The 13,952-nt window shown below is 35.5% G+C and overlaps 1 protein-coding gene across 2 annotated transcripts; it reads left to right on the forward strand.

Annotated features, from left to right (window-relative positions):
• The first annotated feature begins 1,781 nt into the window (after positions 1 to 1,781).
• LOC127855097 (protein ABHD11-like) lies at positions 1,782 to 9,930 on the forward strand. 2 transcript variants are annotated; one of them, XM_052390460.1, is made up of 7 exons: positions 1,782 to 1,889; positions 3,599 to 3,685; positions 5,674 to 5,827; positions 6,527 to 6,700; positions 7,013 to 7,207; positions 8,026 to 8,210; positions 9,584 to 9,930. In XM_052390460.1, exons 2-7 carry the CDS (start codon positions 3,603 to 3,605, stop codon positions 9,726 to 9,728), a joined length of 936 nt encoding a protein of 311 aa, XP_052246420.1. In that variant the 5' UTR covers positions 1,782 to 1,889; positions 3,599 to 3,602; the 3' UTR covers positions 9,729 to 9,930. The 2 variants fall into 2 exon arrangements, with proteins under 2 accessions (XP_052246420.1, XP_052246430.1); XM_052390470.1 differs by having other exon boundaries at positions 5,677 to 5,827.
• The last annotated feature ends 4,022 nt before the right edge of the window (positions 9,931 to 13,952 follow it).

Here is a 13,952-nt window from a genome sequence, read left to right on the forward strand (position 1 = left end):
TGTAATTTCATATACGTAAATATTCTTGAAATGTAGGTTGATGACAGTGTTTTAGTTTTACATATTTTGTAACTTTTATTTTATGTGCAAATAAATGATGTGAAGTGTTTTGTATCTCCACACAATACCACATACCTTTTTATATATGTACTGTGTTATGTGTTATTTGAATGTTTAAATAAAAAAAATATGGATGATATAACATGATGCATTCTAATATTTGCATTCAAATTGTAACTATAGAGCTATTAAAGTGTATGCAGTTTAGACTGTGATTTTAGAATTGCTACAAAATGGCTATTTTTTTAGTGGCGACAAAAATAAACTATTCAACAATGTTAAATCAGTGTACTGTATGCTAAATGCAACTGCTTTAGCAAGCTGTCAAGTTGAATTGAGACATTTGATGAAACAAACTGTTTCCTGGGTAGGACCAGTACTTAGTGTCTATATGACGTACCATGACGTCGAAAGAGTACAAGACCTACTAAGTAGAACGAGAAAAGTACTTCGACGTACAATTTTCACCGACCCTTGAGTGTTAGCCAATCAGAGGACACCTTACGTCTGTTGCTTTTAGAGATTTTTGACATTGAACATTATTGTTATTATTATTTATACCGAATTAAGCGACTATCGACCGCTTACTCATAGATATTGTGCGTATTTATTAAACATTATTATTATTATAATTTATACCAAATTATGCGACTATCGACCGCTAACTCATAGATATTGTGCGTATTTATTGACCTGGCGTGGTGGAATTAACCTCTGACTTATGCTAGTTATGGTTATCACAAAATACGACCAACGGGGAGTTTATAATAAATTATTTATCCCATTAATGCTTGGTAACTGGTTACTATTGGGAATTTCCTACACAGTAATGCGCTGGACGGTCGTGATACTCCGCCCCGCATGATCATTTCATACACACAATATGCTGAATAATTTTAATTTTAAAAAGGTAACAATTGAATCTTCTTCAAATTTGCATATACTAGTAATCTATTTCAATGCATTAAATACTTGAAACTTCTATGTGTTGTTTTTTTGCCATTCTGATATTTTTATTCATTTTGTCCTCAACTAAAAAAAGAGATTTTAAACATTTATTATGAATAAATCTGAAGGAAAAGCGGCTCAAGAGACTAGTGTTTTGATTGGCTGTTCAGAAAATGTGTACGTAGAAGTACAAACATGTATATCGAAGTACAAATTGTACTTTGATGTACAAATATATACTTTGAAGTGTATTTTATATTCATGTCGATGTACAATTATTGTACTTCGACGTACATTTATCTTTTTAACGTGTATGTCTTCTTGACTTTCAACCCAAATGGTACGCCATAGTATGTCTTTAGGGTTATTTAAAGAATGCTCCCACTTAAAGGATCAATACAGAGACCTCCCAGTGACTAAGCCAGTTAGCAGACATCCCATCCACTATACCACAGACACCGAACCAGCTATAAACTCCTGTGGCTAGAAAAAAAAAGATGCTAGATCTTTAAGCTTGGAACATATAACTCGTTTTAAGATTGATTTTTTTGGATGCATTAATCAATTATTGCAACAATTGTCATATTTTGAACACAATCATGTCCATATATTTATTACAAATACATGGTTATCAAAAAAACTTAAAAAGCTTTTGCCCGTAAATAAGGTAGCACATATAATCATATTACATTTCAATATATAATACTGAAAAAACACAAAAAATCCTACCAAATGTCAAAGACCTATGATAGGTCTTTGCAAATGTGGAGAAACTAATGTCGGGTGCCTGTGTTGACGACGCTATTATGAGTCGTCCTTTCTTAGCGGTGAAATGTCAAGATCGTCAAACCTTGCGATGTTATTTTTGAAATAAGAATATTGTAAGAACGTTGTTAAAAGTTTCCTTGAATTGAATATAAAAGCTTTAGATGAGAAAGAAAGATGTCGGCCTTTTTCGACCAATTCATGTACTTTGCGTACAATCCATTTCCATTAATACTAATAGTGCAACTCCTTTTCGGATATCACTTTTTCGGATGAAACGTCAAATTGCAACGAGTTCTGACACTTACGATTTAGACAGTTTTTGACGAACTAACTTTATATGCCAGCATTTTCTTAGCTTTGATATCTAGCTTTTGACGAAACATTGCATCATATGCTTCCAGAATAGACATAGTGAGGAACCGAAGTGTAAAGCTATTACAGATAATTGTCGAAACCCTTGGCATCATCATTTTCCAATTAAATGTACTTAAAAGTGTCCCATGGCTATATCTTATTTGGCAGTCCCTCAGAATGCAAAGCTGGATGGCTTTTATATTTGATTATTGATATTTAACCCACCATGGGTTAAAAGTGACCTTTTGAAAAATGTTGGCATGTATTGAAGTTCGTTATGAAATGTTTTTTATTTATAAATGTAAAAAAAATGATCTTAAAAGCTCCAGTAAAAAAAACAATAATAAATTAATAAAATTAAAGAGAGAAAAAAAAGACTCAATTGGGCTCAAACCACTGACCCCTGGGCTCAAACCACTGACCCCTGGAGTAAAAGTCTAACACTGAGACCACCCGGCCATACGTGCTCATACAATTAATGATGTATTTGATACTCTATATATAAAGCAACCCTCATTGTGTCATAAAATATAATTACAACAACAGAACTTCAAATTATTCAATAGTTTCCCGTTACAAACATTTTATAATTTTTTAGCTTTTAAATCGTCCAAAAAAATGCATATGATTGATATTTTAGAGCATGGTAAATGTTCAGTATTATTGATTCCTAATAAATATATCTTAACTTCAGCGAAAATTTGCGAATCTGAAACATTTGTATGTCCCCCAGTCTATACTGGGGGACATATTGTTTTTGCCATGTCTGTTGGTTTGTTTGCGTCAAACTTAAACATTGGCCATAACTTTTGCAATATTGAAGATAGCAACTTGATATTTGGCACACATGTGTAACTCATGGAGCTGCACATTTTGAGTGGTGAAAGGTCATCCTTTAAGGTCAAATGTCAAATATATGGGGGGACATAGTGTTTCCCAAACCTTGAAAAGATCTCTTTAAAAAGAAACAAGGACCTTTTTTTTTGAAAATTTAAGATGTAATTGCTATGGGGTAACCATGGGGAATACTATTTTCAGTGAGGTAGAGTGTTTTATTGAACATGCAGCTCACAGCCAGAAATATTATGTCATAGCTAAAGATCAATTATAAGAAATGGATCTTTAACTTTTTGTCTGGAGCATACTGTTGTCCAGCATGGATGGATTTTCACTCAACTTGTCCAGATGGATAGTTAGACAATATCAAAATGAAATAGTATGGTTCAAACACAAAGACACATTCCTAGGTTCAACAAAAATTAAAATGGATGTGATTCCATGTAAAATATTTTTTTTAGTCCACAGCGATACTGTTATAATCCATAAAGGGCTTACAAATATGATGGTATCATTAACACGCCTGATCCTTAGTTCATGGTAAAGGTCACATTTAATTGCATTGTCATCATATTTAGTTATTTCAATAAACATATTTTGTGACAGTAGCACTTTTGTTTCTTTTTTGTAGATAAATGAAGTTCTTACAAAACAAACAGTTTTTTCAACTATGTTCAAGATGTTTGCAGCAGAGAAGTCTCTGTTCTGCACCAGCCAGGTAAATATATCAGGATTTGAAATGTGTTTGTGAGGGTTGGGGAGTTTTTGTTCAGTCACACTGAGGTATTTAATGTAACTACAAACAAAGTCATCAATTGGAACGGTCCTTCTAGTCTTATTATTTATTTTTCATCAATTAGTGCTTGTAAGCCAATATATGGCATGTCACCTTGTATAGAAGAAAGCAACTTAAGTGGTATATTTTTAACAAAAGGAGCTAAAACTTTGTAGTAACTTTACAAGTGTAACTCGATCAACCACAATGTAGTGCAGTTATCAGGAATATAAAAACATGTATTTTATCCCGGGCCAAATATAGAATTTGCGCTGTCCGTCATTCCGTCAGCCGTCCATCTGTCACAAAACTTTTCATGGCTTTATCTCACAAACTATAGAAGATATCAACATGTAACTTAGTTAGTCTATAGATATTCATGAGGACAAGTGCCTTGAACATGAACCATAACCCTACACTTTTCAAAATAAGAGTGCTTTTTAAAACTTATTGCCCTTTGTTTTTAGCTCTACTGGCCGAAGGCCTGAAGAGCTTATGTCATGGCGTGGTTTCCATCGTCCGTGCGTGTGTCTGTGAGACTTTTTCTTGTTTACGCGATAAAGTCCACAGTTTTCATCCGATTCTTTTCAAACTTGGTCAGTGTCTTTATATTAATGAGGACTCTTGAAACCCTATTGAAAATGGGTTACATCAGAGTAAAAAGTCCAGAAATATATCCCCTTGAATTTGAGAAAATTGTGAAATAAGGCTTGTTTATGAAATTAAGTCCACAGTTTTCATCCGATTCTTTTCAAACTTGTTCAGTTTCTTTATATTAATGAGGACTCGAACCCTATTGAAAATGGGTTACATCAGAGTAAAAAGTCGAGAATTATCTCCCCTTGAATTTGAGAAAATTGTGAAATAAGGCTTGTTTACGCAATTAAGTCCACAGTTTTCATCCAATCATTTCCCAACTTGCACAGTGTCTTTATCTGAAAAATGAGTCAAACCCTATTGAAAATGAGCAATATCGGAGTTATAAGTCCAGAATTATCTCCCCTTGAATTTGAGAAAAAATGAAAATCGTAACATTTTGCCATAACTTTTGCAATAATGAAGATAGCAACTTCATAAAATAGGCATGCATGAGTATCTCATGGAGCTGCACATTTTGAGTGGTGAAAGGTCAAGGTCATCATGCAAGGTCAAAGGTCAAAAAAAAAATCAAAGCGGCGCAGAAGGGGACATAGTGTTTCCGACAAACACATTTCTTGTTTGTTTACATATAAAGTTCTATCCTTTTGAAACTTCAACAGATGTTTTATATCAAATTAGGGCAAGAACCCCATTGAGAGTGAAGAAAATTTGTCCAACTTATTGTTGTAAAGGAGCCATTTGAAGTTTAAAGTTTATGTTTCTTCTTGTTTATGCGATAAATTTCCCATTTTGGGTCTGTTTATTTAAAACTTACTTAGATTTTTCATACTATCAAGGGCTTGAGCCCTATTGATTCCAGCCAGTAAAGCGTTTCAGGCTCTCATGGGCCTCTTGTTTGTATGATGTTACTTTTCAGGGCTATATTTCAGATACGCACTAGACTTCAACATGAACCTTCATGGGTGTATTGATATCAAAGAGAAGTGCAATGCATAAGAACCATAACCCTACACTTTCTTAAATAAGAGTTACCTGTATTATTGTGTTTGTATTGTGTATTTTTTCAGGGCTATATTTCAAGTAGGCTACAAGATTTCAATATGAAACTGCATGGGTGTAAAGATATCAATGAGGAGAATTGCAATGCATAAAAAAATTACCCTGCACTAAAATAGTTCTTTAGAATTATACCATATATAAGGATATTTGCACCCATCCATAAACTTTATTTGGCGGGGGATATCAAATCAACGAAATTGCTTGCTGCAAATTTGTATGCCGTTCAAAGTTATAAATGAACACTTACGTGTTTATTTTTTTCCCATGTTCAGCAGTGCTGTAGACCTCTCGTACTATGCCTATGAGAAGCAGACAGAGGATTCTTCCAAGGCCCAGCAGTTTCCCCTCATCCTCATGCACGGACTGATGGGCTCCAAACAGAACTGGCAGAGCATTGCTAAAGTGCTGGGCAGGAAAGGCAGGAAGGTAAGACCAAGTATTATGAAGTCATTGCACCGGACTCGTGAGAAAATATGTCTTATGCCTCATGCAACCAGAGTAGCTCCAGACAAGCTTGCCAAATTGGGCTGTCTGGTCAGGAGCCACTCTGTCCGTTATAAAGTACGGTAAGGTTTCATGGTCTTATTAGTGGAGTTCTGTACTGTGTGCGCTGTTGCAATTTGAGTGTTAAAGTGTTTTGGTAAAGTATATATATGCTTATGTAAAAGATAAAACTGTTACAGATGTTGCCACAAGTAGTTTAAACTCAACATAAGCTTTTGTTAAAGGATTAATTTTCAATGATCTTATATCACATTCTTATGTTACAAATAATATGGACATTCTTTGTGTGAAAGAGTTAAACATGTTATATCTTAACCCTTTCAGCGTTGGAACCGAATTTTAAAGGCCTTTGCAAACAGTTTGGATCCAGATGAGATGCCACAGAACGTGGCTTCTCATCAGGATCCAAACTGTTTGCTATGCTGATAGTTTTCTTTGAAAAAAAAATCAAAGAAAATGCTTATTTTAGAAATTCAGCAGGTGACATTTTAGCTGACAATTTTCCCAGCATGCAAAGGGTTAACTCCATCACCATATCTAATTATATCACCGCTTTTTATATATAAATGAAATTCACAGAAGCATCTATAAATTAATTGACCAAGTATCATTGCCCTGCAGGTGCTTGCAGCAGATGCTCGCAACCATGGTGGCAGTCCCCATGTGGAGAATATGAACTACCAGCTGTTCACAGAGGACCTTCTACGACTCATGGACACACAGTTCATAGAGCAGGCTGTCCTACTAGGGCACAGCATGGGGGGGAAAACTGCCATGGTCACTGCACTTACACATGTATATGACCACTTGGATATACTTATACATATGTTTACATATTATTAGAGCAGAAATTCTTGTTTACACTCCCTAGTATTTCATTTGAGGCAATTAACCCATTGGAGATACATTTGTAATTTAAAAGCTGTAGCTACATTTTTGTTGAAAGATTTCAGTGATTTACATGGTCAACTATGGAAGAGCTGTAAGAGCTAATGTTTAGTATTTAAGGTTTATAAAACTATTAATTTTGTTTTGTTACAGATTTACAATGTAACAATGGTTCATAGTTCTGTGGCCATTATGTTTCTATGTTATCGCTGACTGCAGGCAGAGCGGGTGGCTGGGCTGATAGTAGTGGATGTGTCTCCCACAATGAGCCCGTCTCTCCAGACCCACCCACAGTACCTGGAGGCCATGCTGCGTATCCCACTTCTTACCATGGCCGACACCCATGACACGGAAAACACCCCCCTCTCCACTGTCCGCAGACATGTGTACCAGGAACTGGCGAAAACTATTCAAGTTATTACTAACTGATTGTTGGAATAAAGCAATCAATTTAAAATTCAAGCATATTTAATAACACCTTGTGTTTTTATGCCCCTAAGGAGGGCATATAGTGATCGCACTGTCTGTGCGTCTGTCCGTCCATCCGCCTGTCTGTCCGTCACACTTTGCGTTTAGGTTTCGAAAAATGCTCATAACTTCTATGTCCCTTGAGATATTACCTTCATATTTGGAATGCATGTGTATATGGACAAGGCCTTTCCATGCACAAAAATTTTGACCCCTGTGACCTTGACCTTGAACTTAGGGTCTGCGTTTAGGTTTCGAAATCTGCGTTTAGGTTTTGAAAAATGCTCATAACTTCTATCAAAGCATTTATAGGGGGCATATGTCATCCTATGGTGACAGCTCTTGTTAATTTAAAATATGTATTGTGTCAATGTATACATGTATGTCCATAATATTGCTTAAAACTTAATTGTATACGTATGTCAAGCTACAATTTTGATATATTAATCTTTTTAATTGTAAAAAAAAATCATATGTTCAAATTTTAAATGTTAATTTCAGAGTCGCATTCACACAAAATAAAACAAGGTTTGGTTTATTGGCAAAATCAGGGATACACTGAAACCTTTTTTAATTAAAAAAATCATCAGTGATTGTACAAAACAAGCAGTTGTACATGCAAACTGGAGTATGAATAATATTTTGATGAACAATATCTCGATAACATTTCTGGTGTTTGAATTATACTATAAAATGAAGATATGCTATTTTTGACCTTTAGTAAGAAAGATTGAGATGTAAATATGTAAACATGGTTATTTCAGGATGATGCCATGCGTCATTTCCTCGCCTCTAACCTTGTAATACGAGGCAACAAGTTTAGCTGGAAATGTAACCTGGATTCAATCATCAACAATTTCCCAGACCTTGCCTCCTTCCCCAGTTTTGATCAGAGCCAGTACTATGGCGGAACACTGTTTATAGGCGGCTCGAACTCTGATTACATCATGTATGTACAGTGAAAAAATACCTTATATGAGCTGCGTCATGCGAAAATGGGTCTTATGATATATGCAGCAATTGGACAGTCTAGACAGGAGCTTCCCTGTCTGATATTAAGTCCACACAAACTTGCATGACTTCATAGCGGACAGGGTAGCTCCTGACCAAATCCTCTATTGCGCAGGATGGTCTACAACTATGCTGGCCGCACATGGCACTGAACCCATTTTTCGCTCGGCTGTTTTCGGAGAAAACCTGAGGTATTGTCATAGCCAGCTTGTTGTGCCGTCCGCCGTTTGCCGTAGGCGTCATGCTTAAACCTTTACATTGGCTCTAAAATCAAAGTGCTTCAACCTACAACTTCGAAACTTCATATGTTGCTGCACCTTGATGCGTTCTACATGCCAGACCCATTTTTGAGTCACTAGGTCAAAGGTCAAGGTCACTGTGACCTCTAAAAACAAAACAAAATCTTTTCTTCTGACAAGCTTTCATTTATTAAAAACTGCACCTGCAGCCGAGGGTTGGCACCCGCTATGCAGTGCTCTTGTTGCACAATGTGGCTCGTATGGTTTCTACTTGCTACAATTGTTGTCAATTGCAAAACTATATTTTAATGAATACTTACTAAACTTTTTTGGAATAGTTTTAAATAATCATAAAAGCAAAGAAAATAAAGAACAAATAAATAAATATGCCTGCCTTGGGTCCAATGGGGGACTTCTAATATCAAATATACCTGCCTTGGGTCCAATGGGGGACTTCTAATATCAAATATGCCTGCTTTGGGTCCAATGGGACTTCCAGTATCAAATATACCTGCCTTGGGTCCAATGGGGGACTTCTAATATCAAATATGCCTGCCTTGGGTCCAATGGGGTACTTCTAATATCAAATATACCTGCCTTGGGTCCAATGGGGGACTTCTAATATCAAATATGCCTGCCTTGGGTCCAATGGGGGACTTCTAGTATCAAATATGCCTGCCTTGGGTCTAATGGGGGACTTCTTATATCAAATATGCCTGCCTTGGGTCCAATGGGGGACTTCTAATATCAAATATACCTGCCTTGGGTCCAATGGGGGACTTCTAATATCAAATATGCCTGCCTTGGGTCCAATGGGGGACTTCCAGTATCAAAAGCTAACTTGCTACCACTACACAATACAGGCACTTAAATCTTGAACTTAGTTAAAACTCTGTGACGATAAAACACGTTTTTGCTACAATATCAATGAAAAGTGTTACAAACGCTAACGCTTTATAATCTTTGCAATTTTTTATTGTTATTTTAATCATTTTTAGAGATGCAGCTTTTTTCTATTAACCTATTTTAATAAATTAATAATATATATGTATTTTTTTATATTTTATTTCAGTGAGGAAAATATTCCGCAGATCAAGAAGTTTTTCCCACTAGCTGAAATCCGACACATCGAGGGTGCTGGTCACTGGGTACATTCTGATAAGCCTGCCCAATTCATTACTGCTGTTAACAAATTCCTGAATGAAGCAGGAGTTTGACGAATGCATTTTATAAAAATATAAACTGTTAATTAATGTTGGCATTTTTTGGGGAAAAAGCTCATAAACACCTATTGGGGTCAAATACCGAGTCAAAATTTGTGTATTATACATACTATATGGCATGCATGTTTATATACATGTATCAGAATTGCAAACTTGTTCCAAATGATTTGTTTAAATAAAAGTATTTTCTGTTTTTCATCTGACTGCAGTACTAGTATTTGTCAGTGCAAACAGTCCTGTTTTATATTGATTATGCAATACTGATTGTAAGCATACAAATGCTGACCCGCAGTAATAAGATTGAATTAAGAATGTTGTCGTAAATGGGTCTTGAGAAACCCTGTGTGGCACCTTCTTATTAGTTCAGCTCCTGAATACTCAGAGAGACTTAAATGTTGTTTAAAAAGAGTATGCCTCATTACCAGAAATAAGTCGCGTATGTAACAAACGCTTGTCTGTCAAGATGAATGCATGGAAGGACATAAGACTTATTAATTTCTGAATAAAAATAAATAACATTTATTTTCGCGGAAACGATTGTCGTTTACTGGTTTCTATAGATACGACTACGGACTACTTTGTTAGATCGTTAGAACTATATAATTACGCAATTTCCGTACCACGTGATATGACGTCATTCCGCCTTTTGTTAACTGCCTGTGCTGGTGTTATCACTGTCTATCATCACCACAGGAAATAGATTACCAGCGAAGCGAAAGTAATTAAACCAACCATGGAGAGCAGTCAGTATTTACCTAAAATATCTAATAATAACTCGCTCCAGGATAACCAGTGCGTGTTAGGCATCTTACAGAAAGATTAATATGTTTAAAAATGTGTATCTATCTTGCAATTCGTATTGATGAAGCGTTATTTACACAAATTTATGACTGCATGGTACCGGATTGAAATTGGAACTACTCGAAGAAACAGCTTCTCTTTCATGATTACCCCGGTACATGGTTTGCCATCGGGTATGGAGTCGATTTCCTATTCTTATAGGCAATATATACCATCTGAACGCTTTTTCTTGTCTTGGTTTGATTATTGTTCGTGGATATCTATTAAATTAAAATAACTGTTGTGTACGGCGAATAGTTGTTGATGGCAAAAGTCGTGTATGGTGAATAGTTAAAGTGATGTACGGCGCATAGTTGCAGCGTATTGGCCAAAGTTGTCGCAAATTAAGATGATTTTAAGAAAATATTTGTTCAATGTACATATATATTCTAATAGTCGGACTTTTGCTCTTTTTAATGATGTATAAATCTTAATTTTAAACTTTGTTTTTGCCCCCCGAATTAATACGCAAACACAGCACATGTGCTGAAATTAAAACAATGGCGACGCAATGTGCGTTTGCGGTTGAACGATACAACGCTGTGAACAGAAAGTCAGCTGAGTTCCAATAATTACACGAGTTGTATATCAAATCTTGATTGGAATCCACTTGTAAGTAAATATTTTATCGATTTTTCTTGATTTTGAAACATATGATTATCTACGATGAAATACACTAGAATCGTATTAAACTAAAATACGGACTGAACAATGGTCGATCGATTTATCATACCACCGCATTGATATCTGCCTGATATATAGAGAATGACAGGTTACTGTCTGATCTAATTTTATTTTATAACTGCAGCTTTTTAGCGATTTTTCATTATTTCTTTAAAATTGGGGACGTAGAGGTATGATAAACAGAAAAAAAAGGTTAGTGCCTGATCTTTTTGTAATATATCAGGCTCGGCACGAATAAAATAACGGCTCGGCAAGCCTCGTCGATATATTATTCTAAGCGTTGCCTGATATACTACAAACAAATAAGGCAGTTACCTATTATTCTCTATGTAGCAGGTTCCCGCAATACAAAACATTTTTTTAAATATCAACAATGCATCAGACGTATTCTTTGGCCATAAACGGTCTCATCGTAAAGAATATACTTGTATTTATTTGTTTTATACCAAGATGGTCACGTATTTGCGAAATTTTCATTTATTTTCCCTTAAAAACTCAAAACTATTTGCCGTACACAATTTAATTTTATTTTGCTATACGCCGTACACGTCGGGTTCTATTCGCCGTACACAACGAAGTTTATATTTTAACCAAACATTTGCATACTAACTTGATTTTTGGGCTGAAGATTGCAAAAACCGATAGTTTCTTTAATTCTATTTGTACACCATTGAATAATTCGGCAAAATATTATATTTTCCTCGGACAAAAGGAAAAAAGATGTTCCAATGAACTTAATTTTCGGTACCGGGTAGCTGATGATTGATCTATTTCAACACTCGAATATATTAATAAAGAACTCCAACTACTTACGATCTAAATTTGATATGTCCACTATTAATTTGTCACACAGTTTTTTGAAAACGTTCGCGATAAAAATGGTAAAACTTATTCTTTTCACGAGCACTACCTCTTGCGTGATGTTTACTTTCGCTTCGCTGGTAATCTATTTCCGGTGGTGATGATAGACGGTGGTTATGATCGTCAAAAACAAACGTTTACAATTATATCTCGAGCAATCTGTGGAAATTCCTCGAGGCAGAAAACGGAAGCAACGGGAATAAATGGAGGACTTGACCCGATTCCTTATCCAGGTAGTGTTATTTCTTGATTTTGGGGTAGATGTTTCGTGCATCATAGTGTTCCTTCAATACAAACAGCGAAGCGGGGTGCGGTGTTAGTGGGGAATCTGTTACTACATTATGTCTTGATTTAGCCATTAATCTATAATTTGGGGCGATCCCTGAATACGGGTCAGTCACATGAATTGACATGACGCCTTATCTATGATCGCTCCGCCCACTAGAATTGATCAACCAATCAGGTATCGATTAATCGGGCGCACTCGTTAGCAACGACCTGCCCGCCATTTTCTAGACGAGCTACATGTTTAGGTTCACTTTTATTCCAACGAGTTTCTTTTGTTTTCCTCTTTGAAAAAACGATTAAAAATGGTTAAACGGTGTCAATGGGGATTATGTAACTCGGACAATCGATATCCTGAAAGATTAGTTGGTGACATTTAATTTATATCGTTTCCAAAGCCGAAAAGAGATCTTGAGAAGAGTAAGAGATGTATAAATACATGCGGTCGTCACCACGAACAAGTGAACGTCAACACTGTCAAAGACAATTATAATATATTTTTATCGGATATACTAGCAGATATAAATAGTTTGTGTTATCGATCTGATTATCACATAATATTTCACTTTTTGAAATAGTTCTATCAGTTACTAGGTCAGACGCGAGGTTCATCTGCATTATTCAAAGAGAAATAAAACCCAGCATGAGGCCTAATTTTTACTGTGTTTTATTACTCTGATAGTAATGCACTTAATTGACATCATACATGTTATTTGAAGGTGACATGTGATATATTATCTTATTAACGGTATCTACACATTTGCACTCATGTGGTGTCACCAATTAACGCTTTTAATCCACACTAGGAGCTCGAATGCCTAGATCTCATTTTTTAAACGAGTTTCGTTTATTTTGTTCGGACTAAAAAAAGGAAAAGAAATATGGCAAAAACGGTGGGTTAAAAAAAGGGTTAATGCAACTCTGACATTTGGTATCCAGAAAGATAAGTTAGATGAATTAAATTTATACCATTTCCAACGCGACAATGCGGTCTTGACAAGAGCGAGTGGAAGCTTCAAGAATTACCGAGATCCCCTTTATAGAACATTAATTTATTTCACAAACTTGAAATGTCATATAAGCAATAAATAAGCATTATTAAGTTTGTATTATGTCACCTGTGCGTGTAAAATAATTGAGAATTTTTGTACCCAATTCGTGTAACTTTACGAAAACCCCGTTAAAAATCGCGTTTCTGTGTGTGTCAGAAACAAGTGAAAACCATTTTATTACTATTTTAATAAAGACGTATCGATATATGCTATTGTAAAAGAGTTATTATTACTGATATTAGTTAACCAATAAATGCGGTAACTTCGGGGAAGTCGGAACCTGCGCGAGCGTCTGATATTGGTAGCCTTATTAATTTTTAATAGCCTGACCGTTTTCCATTTCGTACAACGCTAATTTTATATCAGACAATGTCCAAACTTACTGTGTAGTTTTTGCGCTTTAAATTATATTGATTGATAAATGTCCCATAAGCAATGTTTAATATGATTAATATCACTTTTATACGCAATAACATGTGGGATTGAGGTACCCACC

The sequence above is a fragment of the Dreissena polymorpha genome, chromosome 1, assembly GCF_020536995.1.
Source record: "Dreissena polymorpha isolate Duluth1 chromosome 1, UMN_Dpol_1.0, whole genome shotgun sequence".
Classification (NCBI taxonomy): Eukaryota; Metazoa; Mollusca; class Bivalvia; order Myida; family Dreissenidae; genus Dreissena; species Dreissena polymorpha.